Below are 14,687 nucleotides of genomic sequence, written 5' to 3'. Positions count from 1 at the left end.
TCAGTAAGTATTATTCGGGTAGGTGGTTTCACTGTGGCTTTGGCCATGGAATTAAAATAGACTAAAAGGTAAGAATATGAAAATCTGCTAATACAGAATGATTTTTACCAACTCCACTAGTCCCTGTGTTTATTAGTTTTTAGAAGTTCTTATTAAACAACTGCTTCTAAGAGCAGGTGGAGCATGAAATTCAGTAGTGAGGCATTGATTTACTGTGTAGCTTTATATAACAGGCAGGCTATTTTAGCTCTAGCTCAGTGCAGCAATGGTGTGGTTTTGCTTTCAGGCTAGAGCTGTTATGTTGCTGTTTGGGTTTAGAGGGTGAGCATGCACAAATTTACAGTTGATGGTATAGAAGTGCCCTGAGAATCTCAGTATGCAACTAGAATAAAAATAAGTAGTTTTATGAAAAGTAATAAAATCATGCTGCTTTTGCCTATAGAAAGGCAACATAAGTTTTAAGCTTTACTGAAGTGTTTTTGTGTCTTACAAAGTGAGTGCTCACAAAGTAGAAGTATATTTGATTGAAGGAATAATGTTGAAAGTCTCTAAAGGCAAGCATTAAGTTGCAGCCTGAGGAGTTGCAGGGAAAGATCCAGCTGGACAAGAAATAAACTTGCAGAGATTAGTGTTGGGGTCTCATTGCTTACATTCTGGAATATTTAACTAGAACTTGACATGCGCTTCCCTGTTTCAGCACAGCAAGCTGAGAGTTCACACACCAGGCTCCTTACCTCCTCCTACTGTCTTGTATGGCTTCCCTGGCCTTTTCTGTTCTTAAGGGCTTCCCCATGTCTGTTTAAAAACCTCCCAAGACAAGATTGTTATATGCTTTATTCTTGGTCGTCTTGCCCCAGCAGCTGTGCATACTTCTCCTTTTATTTGTTATATTGTAGATGCTCTTTCTGCCCTGTACGCTCTCAATTTTCCTTTCTATCCAGGAAACGGTCTGGTCAGAGAAAAAAATTATACGATGTTTTGCAAAATCAAGTGGAATAAGTGGTTTAGTAATTCCCTCTCTCATAATCTGACCCATAACATGAAAAGGAATGTTACTACTTAAACTCACTTTTTTTTAGAGAAAAACTTATGGCATGCTGTAAAGTATTTATGGCACAGCATGTAACAAAGCTGTTAGTCTCTTTTTTGGTTTTAAGTGAACTACTGATGCAAGCTTTTAGAAGGAAATGAATTTCAAAACTGCTCATGCATGCATTTTTAATACTGTACAAGATTAATTACATCAGAGTTTGTTTTCTAGGTATTTGTTTTGCATTTTTTATTCTACACTTACAGGAAATTTTTCTACAGTAAATCAGCTATTGATTCACAGTCCCAAATTGTTGGTTTTGAGTGCAGATGTGTAAAGTATGGGATGCATTTGCCAGCCTGGGCATGCAGGAAGGAAATTTTCTTCTCACCCAGAGTTAAAATTGAGCTATCTGTTTTTTCCTTGTTGTCTTCCTCCTTAAATGTCAAAATTGTGACGTACACCAAACTCTTATTTAAAACAGCGTCTAGTGTATAACTCAACATCTTGCCATTAGTTGTTTGATTAGTTGTTTGACTTGACTTCATAAGTTTATAAGCCGCTGGACTTCAAAATGTTGTCTGCCAGCAAGTTGTTTGTAATAGAAGGCTTTAGTGGTCCATGAATCCACTAGCACAAAAGAAGTACTTCAGCCTGAGAAACTATGCGGAAATAATACAAATTGTTTTACAGCTTAAAACACCTCAATGAAATTCATTGAGGAAGTGGATTTTGAGTCCTTTTTAAAAAACAAACAAACAAACAAAACCAAATAACCCCCCCAAACCAAACACTACATTGAATTAAAATACTGATTTGTAAGTTAAAATACTTTCTTAGACTTTGTCTACTGTCCCAGCATGATTTTGTTAAAAAAATAAATATTGTGATACTGCAGTATTTATATTCTAAATAAATACTTGGATGCACACACAGAGAGCAGACTTACATACTTACACATACAAGGGAAATCTAAATATTGTGACTTCCCAGTGAAGTAAGTATTCAGTTTGCCACGCTGCTCCCACAGTATCAGCTTTTCCTGCTGGCCACCTCGAACAGTCTTCTTGTAAAAATGATGTGTTGCTGCTTGACTTAATATGCATTGCTACAAATGTTGGTGGATTCTTTTTGTCTTCTTGACAGGCAGGAAAACATGAAGCCATTGTAAAAAATGTACACGATCTCCTTGCAAAATTAGCTTGGGACTTCTCTCCCGAACAGCTTGATCACCTTTTTGATTGTTTTAAGGTAACTATGCATTTTTTGGACTGTATTCAGGAAATGAGTTGTGCGGTTGGATACAGATTTGTGACTCCTTCGACGTCTGCTTTCTACTTATTTTAGATACGGGTGGTTTCTTTCTGTTAAAAGACTTCTTAATGTGTATAGCAACAGTCTATAATATTTAATATTAGAAATGCTAGATTGTGCTATTCTTTAATGAGCATTCATTGTGAGATTCTTGGTTTACTTCCTGTCTAAAGCAAAGACTAGTTATGCTAGTTTAATTGACAATTTTGTTTTCTGGTTTAAATGCTTTTGGATAATGCACATCTTTTGAGGCCTGTAGTATTAAAGTGACATTTAACAATCCTAGGAATATTGAATTTTTCAAATAAAATAAGTGATCTTAAATACCTTTTTGCATTTGTTCATACTTATTAAGTGTGGGTGGCTTAGTAAATAATGTTTTTCTCTTAGCGTTAGAGTAGGTTTCATCAAGTTTACTGGGCATTGCTACTTTCGATCTTTCAGTAGAAGAGATCAAGGACTTCCATTCCCTGCTCCCCCTACTTCCTCTTTATCATGTAATTTTTTTCTCTGGTTAACATAGATATAGAATGAAATAGTCTCAGGAAGGTAATGTTGAATGTTTTTAAACATGCAATGATTTGACTGAAATCGGAAAACAACTTGTTTCTGAAAGTTTATGTTACTCACTAGCTTTTTATGTATGCTAATATTAACTTTTGTAGCTTCCAGTGGTGGTGCTATCTGGCTTGTTTTCCTGTTTCACTTCTAGGAGGTGATCTGCTGTACTAGAAAATGCAAGCTAGCTTTGTAGACAGTTTTCTGTTTTTAGAGAGATGCATTATAGACACATTTTGGCTTACATGCAATTTGTGCTGCAATTAATGGGGGTCTCCTAGTTTGGTAAATATAGGTCTTATGTTCTGTAATCTAGATACTGAACTAAATGCTCAGGAATTCTATGTGTAAACTGTCACAAGTTGTGTCTAACCTGGAGAGATGGATATGAAATAATGTTATATTGGAAACTTAACTCAGAAAAAGGTTAACTTAATGCAGAGGACATTTGTTTCAATCAAATTTAGAAGTACCAGTGATACTAAAATTTTACTCATTTAGTGATTATAAGTTATTTAAGAAGTCTTATATTTAAGCACAGGAGTTTTGAGAAAGCATTTGCAAGAAACAGCTGAGTCCACTCGACTTTGACTGTTGGTGAACTTGTCAATGGTAACGTTAAGTTTTACAAGCACATCTGTGGTCTTTAAATAAAGGTCCTTTTTTTTTTTTAAGTCTCAAGTTGAATATGCTTTAGTTGTAAACACTAGAAGAGCTATTCAGTTGTGTCTGATTTATGTATTGATCTAATGTGCTATTTATTTTTAATGAAAGAAATTAATGTGAAAGTTCTTTATATAGTTGAGTCACTTTATTGTAGCATCATTTGTTAACAGTGCAGTTTATGTGTGAAATTAAAAAAAAAAGAATTTTTCATGTTAAATAAAATATTTTCTTAGGCAAGTTGGACAAATGCAAGCAAGAAACAGCGTGAGAAACTACTTGAGTTAATTCGTCGTCTTGCAGAGGATGACAAGGATGGTGTGATGGCACACAAAGTGCTGAACCTTTTGTGGAATTTGGCTCATAGTGATGATGTACCAGTTGATATCATGGACCAGGCTCTTAGTGCCCATATTAAAATCTTAGATTACAGCTGTTCACAGGTGAGCAATCTGGTATGTTCTATTGTGAAACCAGTCACTGACGGTTTCCTTCCATCCCCTGTGAAAAATTCAAAGGATTTGGTAATTTAACAAAAGTGTTCCTTATCATAGATTTTAGCTATTTTGAAATTTTTAAAAACTTTACATTTTTAAATGTAGCTGGTTTTAGCTATTTCTAAAATAGGTACACCCAGCTATTTTTAAAATGTTATGAGACATATTTTAAATAACACAGTTCATGCTTTAATTGGTGTGAAATACACCAGTTTGCCTGTCTTGTTGCAATTGGTGACATACTGTAATGACCACATTGGAGGAACTGGAAAAGAACCCTACCAAAGTCAATAGGGAGAAAGGAGAAGGAGCCCCCCTCCTATCTTTGCTTTTTTCCAAACTTGATTATGCTAATTTGTTTGGGTGGGGGTTTTTTTCAGTAAATCCTTATATGTCTTGTATAATATTAGAAAGGACCTAGCAAAGGACAGTGAAAACTATTACATGCTCTCCTTCCCCACCCAAACTTCTGTGGAAGTCTGCCAGAATAATAATTCATTGCGGTTCGAAATGAATTCATTAGCTGTCTTATCTGACATTATCTGACAGCCACTGGCAGGTTTTGTTTCTTAGTCATTAAGAAACAGTTTCTCATTGTTTCTTGATATTTTATAGCAGTTTACTCCGAGTACCAGTGAGTAGAAATAGATGAAAGAAGGGAAAGAACAAATTATTTAAACACTGATGATCCTATCTAGCTACAGATTTTCTTAAATGCGTACTGAATGTTGAGTGCTTGAAGGCAGAGAGTTTGTAACACTGATAGGTTCTGCCGACGTGTAGTGCTGCTCAGATACTTTTCTTATGCTTGTGTGCTTTAGAACTCAGTTGATTTGTGTGGCTTTGTATGTTCTGTTCTAACTTGGAAACAAATAAAGTAAGGGAATGATGATAGTTTCTACAATATACTTGATTTTGATTATAAACGCTTGTTCTTTAAGGATCGAGATACGCAAAAGATCCAGTGGATAGATCGTTTTATAGAAGAGCTTCGCACAAATGACAAATGGGTAATTCCTGCACTGAAACAAATTAGAGAAATTTGCAGTTTGTTTGGTGAAGCACCACAAAACTTGAGGTAAGAATGGAATACAAATAAAATTTTGTCTAATAAAAGTTGAATGGGTTGGAATGAGGCAAACTTAAAAATTTTTTTAGAAGAGTCAGGGAAAGCGTAGGTGAAATCATAACCTGTGTTTGAAGATGTTCTTGAGGTTGTTTTAATATGTATAAATAGCCTCTAATAATTCGGACACCTAGGTTCAGTAAGAGAGCATCAACTGTTTCCTCAAACATGCTTTTATTAATTTTTAGAATAGTAGTCCGATTTGTGGAAAATCTGGGTTTGTTTTTCTGTTATCCATGGACTTCCCTGCCTAACAATGGAATTAGCTTACAAAGTATAAATATATTTTATGTGCATATATGTATGTATACACACACACACAAACATACCCACCCATACCTATTCTTCGACAACAAATTTATACAGGTCATGTAGTTTATTTACTTGAAATCAAAGGTGACTTCTTTTGTCTGGGAAAAATACTCTACTGATTCTCTCTCCTGAATGGAATAAATTAGAAAAGTGTTGGGTTTGTTTCATTGTGGGGGTTTTTTTGTTGGGGGTGGTTGTTAAAAAGAAGAAAAGAAAAGCCATTGTCCTTTTGGACTTGTTAAAATACACGTGCTTATTTTCATTATTTTAAATGTCTTCTCACTACGGAAATATCTGAGATTCTGTGCCCCTAACATTTTTTTGTATCCACATCAGAATTTTTACAAACTCCAGAAAAATGTCGTTTGCTTATCGGTGTTGCATAATTGCTTTGTTTTAATTCTTGTAAGCACGTAAACTATTCAAACCAATGTTGCTATTACAGTGTGCTTACAAGAAGGATCAAGGCAGGGAAGGCTGAAGAAAACAAGCCTTCAGTTTACACAATGCCATCTTCTTACTGATACTGTTTTAAGGAGCTGTGATAATACTGCATTTGTGGCTTTTGGAGGGTTCGTTATTCATTTAGTTTGCAACATCTTTCTCAATTTTCATGACGTCTTAATCCTTTACAGTTTCACGTACAATGATTGAGGTTTTTCCAACAAGGTTACAAAGTTACCTGCTTTTTAGCAGGTTTTCTGTGTCTTGGAGTCCTTAACCTTTTACATGTTATAAGATTGAGGCAAATGTAGCTACTGGTTTTTCATGGTACTTGTTCAATTTGGATGCTTTTTAGCCCAATTCCTTAACAGATGCTTTGCTTTAAGTAATTATTGAAGCAGAGTTCATTCAAGGCACTGATTAGGTTTCTGCTCTGAATCTTGGGAGGAACATAACTTCTTTTGATTGTGGAAATTTAAGTTCCCTATATGGTATATGTACAGTTAAATGCCTTCAATATCCCCCTTTTTCCTCCCCCCCCCCCCCCCTTTTTCCTCCCCCCCTTTTTCCTCCCCCCCTTTTTCCTCCCCCCCTTTTTCCTCCCCCTTTTTCCTCCCCCCCTTTTTCCTCCCCCCTTTTTCCTCCCCCCTTTTTCCTCCCCCCCTTTTCCTCCCCCCTTTTCCTCCCCCCTTTTCCTCCCCCCCCTTTCCCCCCCCTTTTTCCTCCCCCCTTTTTCCTCCCCCCCTTTTTCCTCCCCCCTTTTTCCTCCCCCCCTTTTCCTCCCCCTTTTTCCTCCCCCCTTTTCCTCCCCCTTTTCCTCCCCCCTTTTCCTCCCCCTTTTCCTCCCCCCCTTTTCCTCCCCCTTTTTCCTCCCCCCTTTTTCCTCCCCCCCTTTTTCCTCCCCCCCTTTTTCCTCCCCCTTTTTCCTCCCCCTTTTTCCTCCCCCTTTTTCCTCCCCCTTTTTCCTCCCCCTTTTTCCTCCCCCTTTTTCCTCCCCCCTTTTTCCTCCCCCTTTTTCCTCCCCCTTTTTCCTCCCCCCTTTTTCCTCCCCCCTTTTTCCTCCCCCTTTTTCCTCCCCCCCTTTTTCCTCCCCCCCTTTTTCCTCCCCCTTTTTCCTCCCCCCTTTTTCCTCCCCCCTTTTCCTCCCCCCTTTTTCCTCCCCTTTTTCCTCCCCCTTTTTCCTCCCCCTTTTCCTCCCCCCTTTTCCTCCCCCCCTTTTTCCTCCCCCCCTTTTTCCTCCCCCCTTTTTCCTCCCCCCTTTTCCTCCCCCTTTTTCCTCCCCCTTTTTCCTCCCCCTTTTTTCCTCCCCCCTTTTTCCTCCCCCCTTTTTCCTCCCCCTTTTTCCCCCCCCTTTTTCCTCCCCCCTTTTTCCTCCCCCCTTTTCCTCCCCCCTTTTCCTCCCCCTTTTCCTCCCCCCTTTTCCTCCCCCCTTTTTCCTCCCCCTTTTTCCTCCCCCTTTTTCCTCCCCCCTTTTTCCTCCCCCCCTTTTTCCTCCCCCCTTTTTCCTCCCCCTTTTCCTCCCCCCCTTTTTCCTCCCCCCCTTTTTCCCCCCCCCTTTTTCCTCCCCCTTTTTCCTCCCCCCCCTTTTCCTCCCCCCTTTTCCTCCCCCTTTTCCTCCCCCTTTTCCTCCCCCCTTTTTCCTCCCCCCCTTTTTCCTCCCCCTTTTTCCTCCCCCCTTTTTCCTCCCCCCCTTTTTCCTCCCCCCTTTTTCCTCCCCCTTTTTCCTCCCCCTTTTTCCTCCCCCTTTTTCCTCCCCCCTTTTTCCTCCCCCCTTTTTCCTCCCCCCTTTTTCCTCCCCCCTTTTTCCTCCCCCCTTTTTCCTCCCCCCTTTTTCCTCCCCTTTTTCCTCCCCCCCTTTTTCCTCCCCCCTTTTTCCTCCCCCCCTTTTCCTCCCCCCCCTTTTTCCTCCCCCCCTTTTTCCTTAGGGACTTAAAGACCTCTTCCTGTGGAGAAGCCTTTGTTAGCAAGATACTGTTGAGGGAGTTTTTTTAGTCAGGTAGTATTACTGCCCAGATGACTGGGAAGCCTAGTGAGTGAAAACAACATTTTGAAGTAATCAGTGACTTTCCAGTCCTCTGAATTTTCTGATAGCTCTTAACATTGATACAGTTTGGAAATTGCAATGCATGCATCTAATACCTTTTCCTATCAGCTTATCTTATCTGATTTAAAACTTTAATCTCTAGCATCCTTCTAGAATTTGAATTGAAAATAGATCGAAACAAATGTTTGTGACAGCTGCTTCAAAGACATTTCACAGAACTTTGTGTGCAACATTAATCCCATAATCTATATACTACTCTTTTGGGGTGGTTCTGTTGGTTGGCATTGGCAATTAAAAGTTTGGTCCAGAACAACTAAGGTTGCTGGTTCTTAGCAAAAATAAGTATAATCTTACTATAGATTATATATAGAGATTATATATAATCTTAATATTATATAAAAAGAAGTATTATCTTATGCAGTTGGCACTGTAGAGATTCTTTTGAGGAGGAGGATTTAATTGTTGCTAGTTATTCATGCAGTTGAGCAAAGTCACGAATTGGTTATACAGTTGCTTTGGCAAAATTTAACTCCCTGACCACAAAGAAATGCTACATGTTTCGGGAAGTTTATCTTAACCAGAATTGCAACAGTATAAGAAAATAATTCTTATTTTGGTGCAAGGATACTTATTAAAATTAAGGAATAGTCAACTTTATTACTCAACATACTGACCTTTAGTGTACAGATAATTAATCTTCTTAATTTTCTCTGTGTTGGCTGATGGAGCTAGAGCCTCCTGTAGACCAATTTCAAGCACTTAAGTTTGACCTATACCTCCTCAAGCAGTGTAAGATTGGTCTCCTAAATTACTTGCTCAGAAGAATTAACTGAACACTGAGAGGACCTTCTGTAAGAGTTTAGGGTTTTGTTAGTGCTTTAAGGCAACAATGATGTCAAGTCACCTTTTAGGCTAAATAGTTGAATTTGCTGGGTCTGGTCACTGCTATTTGGACCTTTAATGTCTGCTTTTAACGGTACATAGCATTTGTTCGTCTAGTAGAAGAACTCTCAACTTCAGAAGCTGAGTTACATGTGCAGTATTATGTTGGGCAAGTTATATGTGCGGATAAATAATTTTTTGAAAAATCTGTTTAAGTTGTTTGGAATTTTGCCTTTGTCACTTTGCCAATATTTTTCTAGCGAATATGCATGCATTCTAACTATTAAATGTCCTTTCCAGTATTTCCAAAGTACTTTGGCACCCATTTCAAAACACTAAGTTTTCTTATACATGGGCTTTTGATATCCATTTAGTATAGAAACACAATGAAAAGATGAGTTTTGCTGTTAACTGAGGAGCATGAAAAATGGAGGTTATTACCAAAGTAATATGTCCCAATGGCAACGTCATCATTTAGCCTAACCTAAGATGCTTAAGGAATAGTTCTATAGTTGCATGTGGAGTTTGCTTTAATTCTGGAAAACATGCTAGAAAGCCTTCTCAGATCAGCTTTTTTCTGTGCCTAAAGACAATCGTCTTGCCTTTGACTCCATCCTAGCAGATGATCAAAATAACATCTTGCGTGTTGCTCACGAGTACTATGTAACAACTTAAAGGTCGTAACTCTAGTTTTTACAATTATTCAACTTTTAGAAGTAGTTGCTAACCAAGATGAATCCATGTGTCCAAGTTTATTGTTTGTGCGTGTGGTTGAGAAAGGAGAAAAGTAAAAAATGTCTAGTGCAGAAGATTTATTTAGTCTTCTGCCGATAATGCTTTCCTTTTGTGATACTTTGTAAGATTGATACAAATGCATAATGTTATGAGTATATAAATATACATCCCACTAGCTTGATTCAGCAAAATACCCTCTCTTGCTTCTTCTTGTTCCTTTAGTTTTTTCACCATATGTATTTCCCAAATAGTCAGTGTTCTTATTTACTGTTATCCTTTATAAATGCATCTCTCTATCTAGCGGTAACATCTCGGGTAGCCACTGAAATAGAGCCATCCAGTCTTTTGCTGTTTTTGCTGCTGGTTTATGCTGAGCAAGGAGGGTTGGCAGAGATGGAATGAAGTGTAATTGGAAAGTTTCTCAAAGTGAAAACAGAGGATGTTCTTTCTGGGTATATGAAGTCCTGTATGTTTTCTTCCTTCAGGCTTCCATCCATTTTTTTCCTCTCTGACAAACGTCTGGGTCTTTTTTTAAACTCTGTGTTTTAAGTGCCTCTTTCAAGCTGTTTTGGAAAGCTCTGCCTATTACGAAATTTAATCTTCTGAAGACCTCTGTACTTAGCAGGCCAAATTCTGTTGGTTGCAGATAACAAAATTATTGGAAGGGTGTTGATGGCTTCTGTCTTTTAAACCCAGATTGACAATGATCTCTGGCCCAGTGAATCAATTTATCTGTTGTTATTACATGTACAGTGGAATGTGGTTGTCAGCTGCAAGATCATTATCAGCTGATGCTGGAATTAGGATTTCTTGCCTTCCCTACTGTTCTGAAAAGGTGTGGTGGTACTGTAGAGTGCTGTAGGTCATCTAGTATGGAGACCCTGTTTCCTAGGAAGGATGAGAGTTTCTACCTGTAATCCATTCAGCTAATTCTGGGGTCTACTTTCTTAAGTGTTGAAGGAAAGGAGAACAGTTCCCAAATCACATTTATATTTCTTCAGGGCAGGCTATGGGATCAGCTGAGTGGCAGTACAATGAGGAACACTTCTTCTTGTTCGTTCATTCTTTCTTTCTTTCCCCACCTCTCCCCCCCTTCTTTTTTTTCTTGTCTTTATCATGGAAGAGCAGTGCAAGTTTGCATTGTTTATGCAGCTGAGATCAATGCTCTGATCTACGGAGGTTGAGGCATTTTGAGACTACTCTGCAGAGGTCATTTGCCCCTAAGTTCTACAGTTTGATAGTGCTCATGGCACGTTGGTTTTGCGCCCAAGCTCTGTATTTTCTCTTGCAGTTTACTTTTGTAATTTAAATATGTCTAGTATTGTTTGAGAGCAACATTTTTGGTCAGATCTTGATAATAGACTTAAATTATAATCTGATTATTTATTTGGGGTATTTCTTTTCTTAAACTTCTCTGTTTTTTTCTTAGACTATGCTTTTTTATGTTTGTACCAACATTTTTTCAGATAGAGATTGTTAGTAAAACAATGCAGAGTTGTGCAGGTTTTTTGAAGTATTGAAAGAATTGGCGTGATTATTGGCTAGTGTTCTTTCACTATAGTTTTAAGACCATGAGCTTTCGTTTTGAAAATTGACCTAGTTTTACTTAGTGTTTTAATATTAAATTTAGCAAAGAATATCAGATGGATGTGGAAGAAAACTGTGGTTATGTGTATTGTAGTTATACTACAGTTGAGGGTCTCTGTCTTAACTGTGCAGTTTGTGGGCAGGTATTTCTATTCCTGTCTTGCTGCAGATATTCTCCCTGAAGCATACTGAGCAGCTCAGATTGCTTTGTTATTTTTCATACATACTGTAACTGTATAATCCTCAGTAATTCACTGCTTTTAATAACTCATAAGAACTGTTGATGTGTCAGAAGAAAAAAGAAAAATATTGTCAGAGACTTAATATGCTTCCTATTAGAGATCTTTTAGGAAAATTTGGAACTTGCAGCAAAGACAAGTTTCTTAAATGGACTTCTGAACTGCTAGGTGCAAGACTTCCCTGCTTTTCTTATAACACTTGTATTTTAATTTCAGTCAAACTCAGCGAAGTCCCCACGTGTTTTACCGACATGACTTAATCAATCAACTTCAGCACAATCATGCCCTAGTTACATTGGTTGCAGAAAATCTCTCTGCTTATATGGAAAGCATGAGGCAGTATGCTAAAGGTAAGTTTTCAAATAAAAATTGCCTTATAAAGAGAGTGTGTGAAAACTCCAGTTGAAAATGGAGTTAAAAGCCAGTTCTCATGATGAAATAACTATTAAGTTTGTTTATTTAATTTTTGAGCATCTGTGGGGTTGATAGCCTTGGTGGTGTCTGTTTGGGCAAGGAAAGCTTAAGATATAAACATTTTGTTTCACGATGGAAAATGTGGTGTGTTTTACAGCAGAACATGGGGAAGTGGCAGCTGTTGTTTACCTGTGGATTGATAAACATCATCATGTCCTACTTAGGCTAGGGTGGTTATTTTTGTGGAAAGTCCTAATAATAATCTTACATTTTGTCCCACTTCTAGTTTTGGATTTTTGTAGGCTCCTTTGAGAAGTTTTTAATCACCTCTATTTGAAGCAAATGTTTGGAATTTGTCAGGGAGAAGGACTTTAGACCACAGGGATACCATTTCTTTTTACCATGCAACTCCATTTCTGTTTAGTTGCTTTCTCGCTGCATTTGTTATCAGCAACACTTTGGCAGCACTTTTATATATTTATATAATACATTAGTATTTATATATTTCAGGCTAAACTCAACCCTTCGCTGATGAGTTTACACTCTTGTTCTGGACTAGCTTTCTAGCTACTGAGCTAGAAGTAGGGAAGTGAAGGAGAATGATGGACCAGGAAACTCCTTGTTACACTGGACCACAATACTTCATATACAGAATTAAGCCAACAGAAGTGGGAGGAGGAGACTTATGTCCCCACCCCCCCATCTACTTTACTGACTGGAACTAGGGACCATTCTACCCTGGCATCATAACATCCTACCAGCCTTCCAGTTACATCTCAAAATGACACAGTATGTTATGTAGGAAGTCAAGGTAGATTTTTCAAAGACAGGATATTTGCACATTGTAAAGCATGTATGTGTGTGTCTTCCAGTGCTTAGGTAAGTTGCCTAGACACCTTTAATTTTGAAATTAATTTAATTTTGGAGTACTTGATAAAAGATATCCAAAAATACATCCTTGAAGACTTGTTTGAATAGTGGTGCTATATGAAGCTGATGGCTTCAGCCAGGTATAGGTCAATGAGAATGACATTTAAGCTAAATCTGCATACTGCAGCTGTATTTCTCTATTCAGGAATACATGAGGGGGTTTACACTAATTTAAGTTCCTTAATTAATGATAACATTGCACTAATTAATGTTAAAATAATACTAATGCTTTGTTCTGTTCTCAAGCTGTACTGTTTTAGGCTTAGTCTTCTCCGGGAAGGTGGAATAGAACAAGTATTGTTTCATGTAACTTTTGTAAGCTCTTGGAGTGCTCTTAAACTTTGCTGAAGTGATGCAAAAATGCTGTTTCATTTATAACGAACTTCGCATCTTAACTATATGGATAGCTTAGAATCTATGATTCTGCCCTTCTCTTAGGCTTTGGCCAGCTATGAAATAATGGGGTTTGGCCTCAGGGTTATGAAGGAAACATAATTAACAAATATATTCGAATGCAATGTTGTCTTTGTCCAAAAATAGCCTACACATACTATTAATGTATGAACTATTATTCATTAATTTGAATTACTTTTAAACTCTGAAGCCAAAGATAATTTTTGACTATATTGTTTACCTATCAAATTGTTGATGACTTTGGCAGAAAAATTAGGCTGATGTCTTGCATGATTCTTTTCTTGTGCCAAAAACCACATCCCATTGCCCTGTCTCTCCCCAACTATAATGACTCAGTAAAGCAGTAATAGAAACATCTTCAGCACTGTAGGAATTATGAGTGTGCAAAGAGTTTAAATTGAATCTAATTACAAGGCAATTAATTTGTGCTTTCTTGAGACAAAGCTGCTGCAGAACTTCTACTCGTTTGCATCAGAGTACAAAAACAGATGAACAATAGTGTGGATTTTTTTTATTAGATGCTTTATTACATGATTAAGGGAAGCCAGAAAACACCACCTAATGTTTCAGAGACTGTACTAAGACTGTAATACACAGTTCATGTGCAACTTCTCTTTCAGTTTCAATTTTATATACTAAATAGAGCAGAACATAGAGCACTGTAAAGTTTGCCTTCCATGTCTTCCTGGAGGAGGAGAGAAGATGGCAGGGGGCAGGGATGGGAATAAATGAAAAGAGAAGAAAGAAGGTTATGATTGTGAGGACAGAAAGAAAGAACTGGACAGCTGTAGAATTACGCTGAGATGGAGAAGGTGAATGAGACAGAGAGGGAATTCAAGGCAAAGGTCAAAAAAATGCCATAGGGGAAAAAAAATCCAATTGCTCACACATCTTTTTGGCAGTTAATGCCACAATTACTGTGTAATTCGTGATGTTTATTTTTAAATTAATTTTGAATTTGCTATGTTTTTATTTTCCTTGAAGGCTTCCATAGTTGTGTTCTGTGATGGAGAACAGTGTTCCTGTTCTCCTGTTATTCACTAATGCATATTCTTTTCTATCATACTCCCTTTTATATGATTGTCTTTTTAAGGTTAAAGAAAAGCCTAATCTGTTTCAGATTTTTTTCCATGATCTATGACTTTCTCTTCTACTGAACTCACCCTTTCCTCCAACTCTGCAAAGTCCTCCATAGGATGAGACAACTGCTATTGCATTGTGTAGTCCTGAAGGAGGAGGTCACAGTTTCATCTTTTTGACTCTTTATCAAAGATCTTTTGAAAATTTGAAATGGTTGCTAGCCAGTTCTTCTTTATCTTGTTTTTCTGAAGTAATAAAAAAATCCAAAGTGTTAATGAAATGTAATTATTTGTAGAAATTGTGCCATATGATCTTCTATGTGCGTTTAGCACTAACTGTACTTAAATTTTCAACCAGTCATTTGTTGGTCTATAATTTCTCTGTTCGTTCTTCTGTTCCTGTATGTTGAAAGACTGTT

The 14,687-nt window shown here is 37.7% G+C and overlaps 1 protein-coding gene across 2 annotated transcripts in view; it reads left to right on the top strand.

The window, feature by feature from the left end:
• USP9X (ubiquitin specific peptidase 9 X-linked) overlaps nt 1–14,687 on the top strand; it is a 107,628-nt gene that overhangs the window by 41,759 nt on the left and 51,182 nt on the right. For both annotated transcript variants that reach the window (XM_072848101.1, XM_072848090.1), the window contains exons 11-14: nt 2,177–2,281; nt 3,802–4,008; nt 5,004–5,140; nt 11,648–11,781. In XM_072848101.1, coding sequence (XP_072704202.1) covers nt 2,177–2,281; nt 3,802–4,008; nt 5,004–5,140; nt 11,648–11,781 — 583 coding nt within the window. The remainder of the gene's footprint in view (nt 1–2,176; nt 2,282–3,801; nt 4,009–5,003; nt 5,141–11,647; nt 11,782–14,687) is intronic.

The sequence above is a fragment of the Ciconia boyciana genome, chromosome 1 (assembly GCF_034638445.1).
Source record: "Ciconia boyciana chromosome 1, ASM3463844v1, whole genome shotgun sequence".
In the NCBI taxonomy this organism is placed as follows: domain Eukaryota; kingdom Metazoa; phylum Chordata; class Aves; order Ciconiiformes; family Ciconiidae; genus Ciconia; species Ciconia boyciana.
The sequence above is the reverse complement of the archived record's forward strand: the minus strand, read 5'-3'. Positions and strand labels throughout refer to the sequence as shown.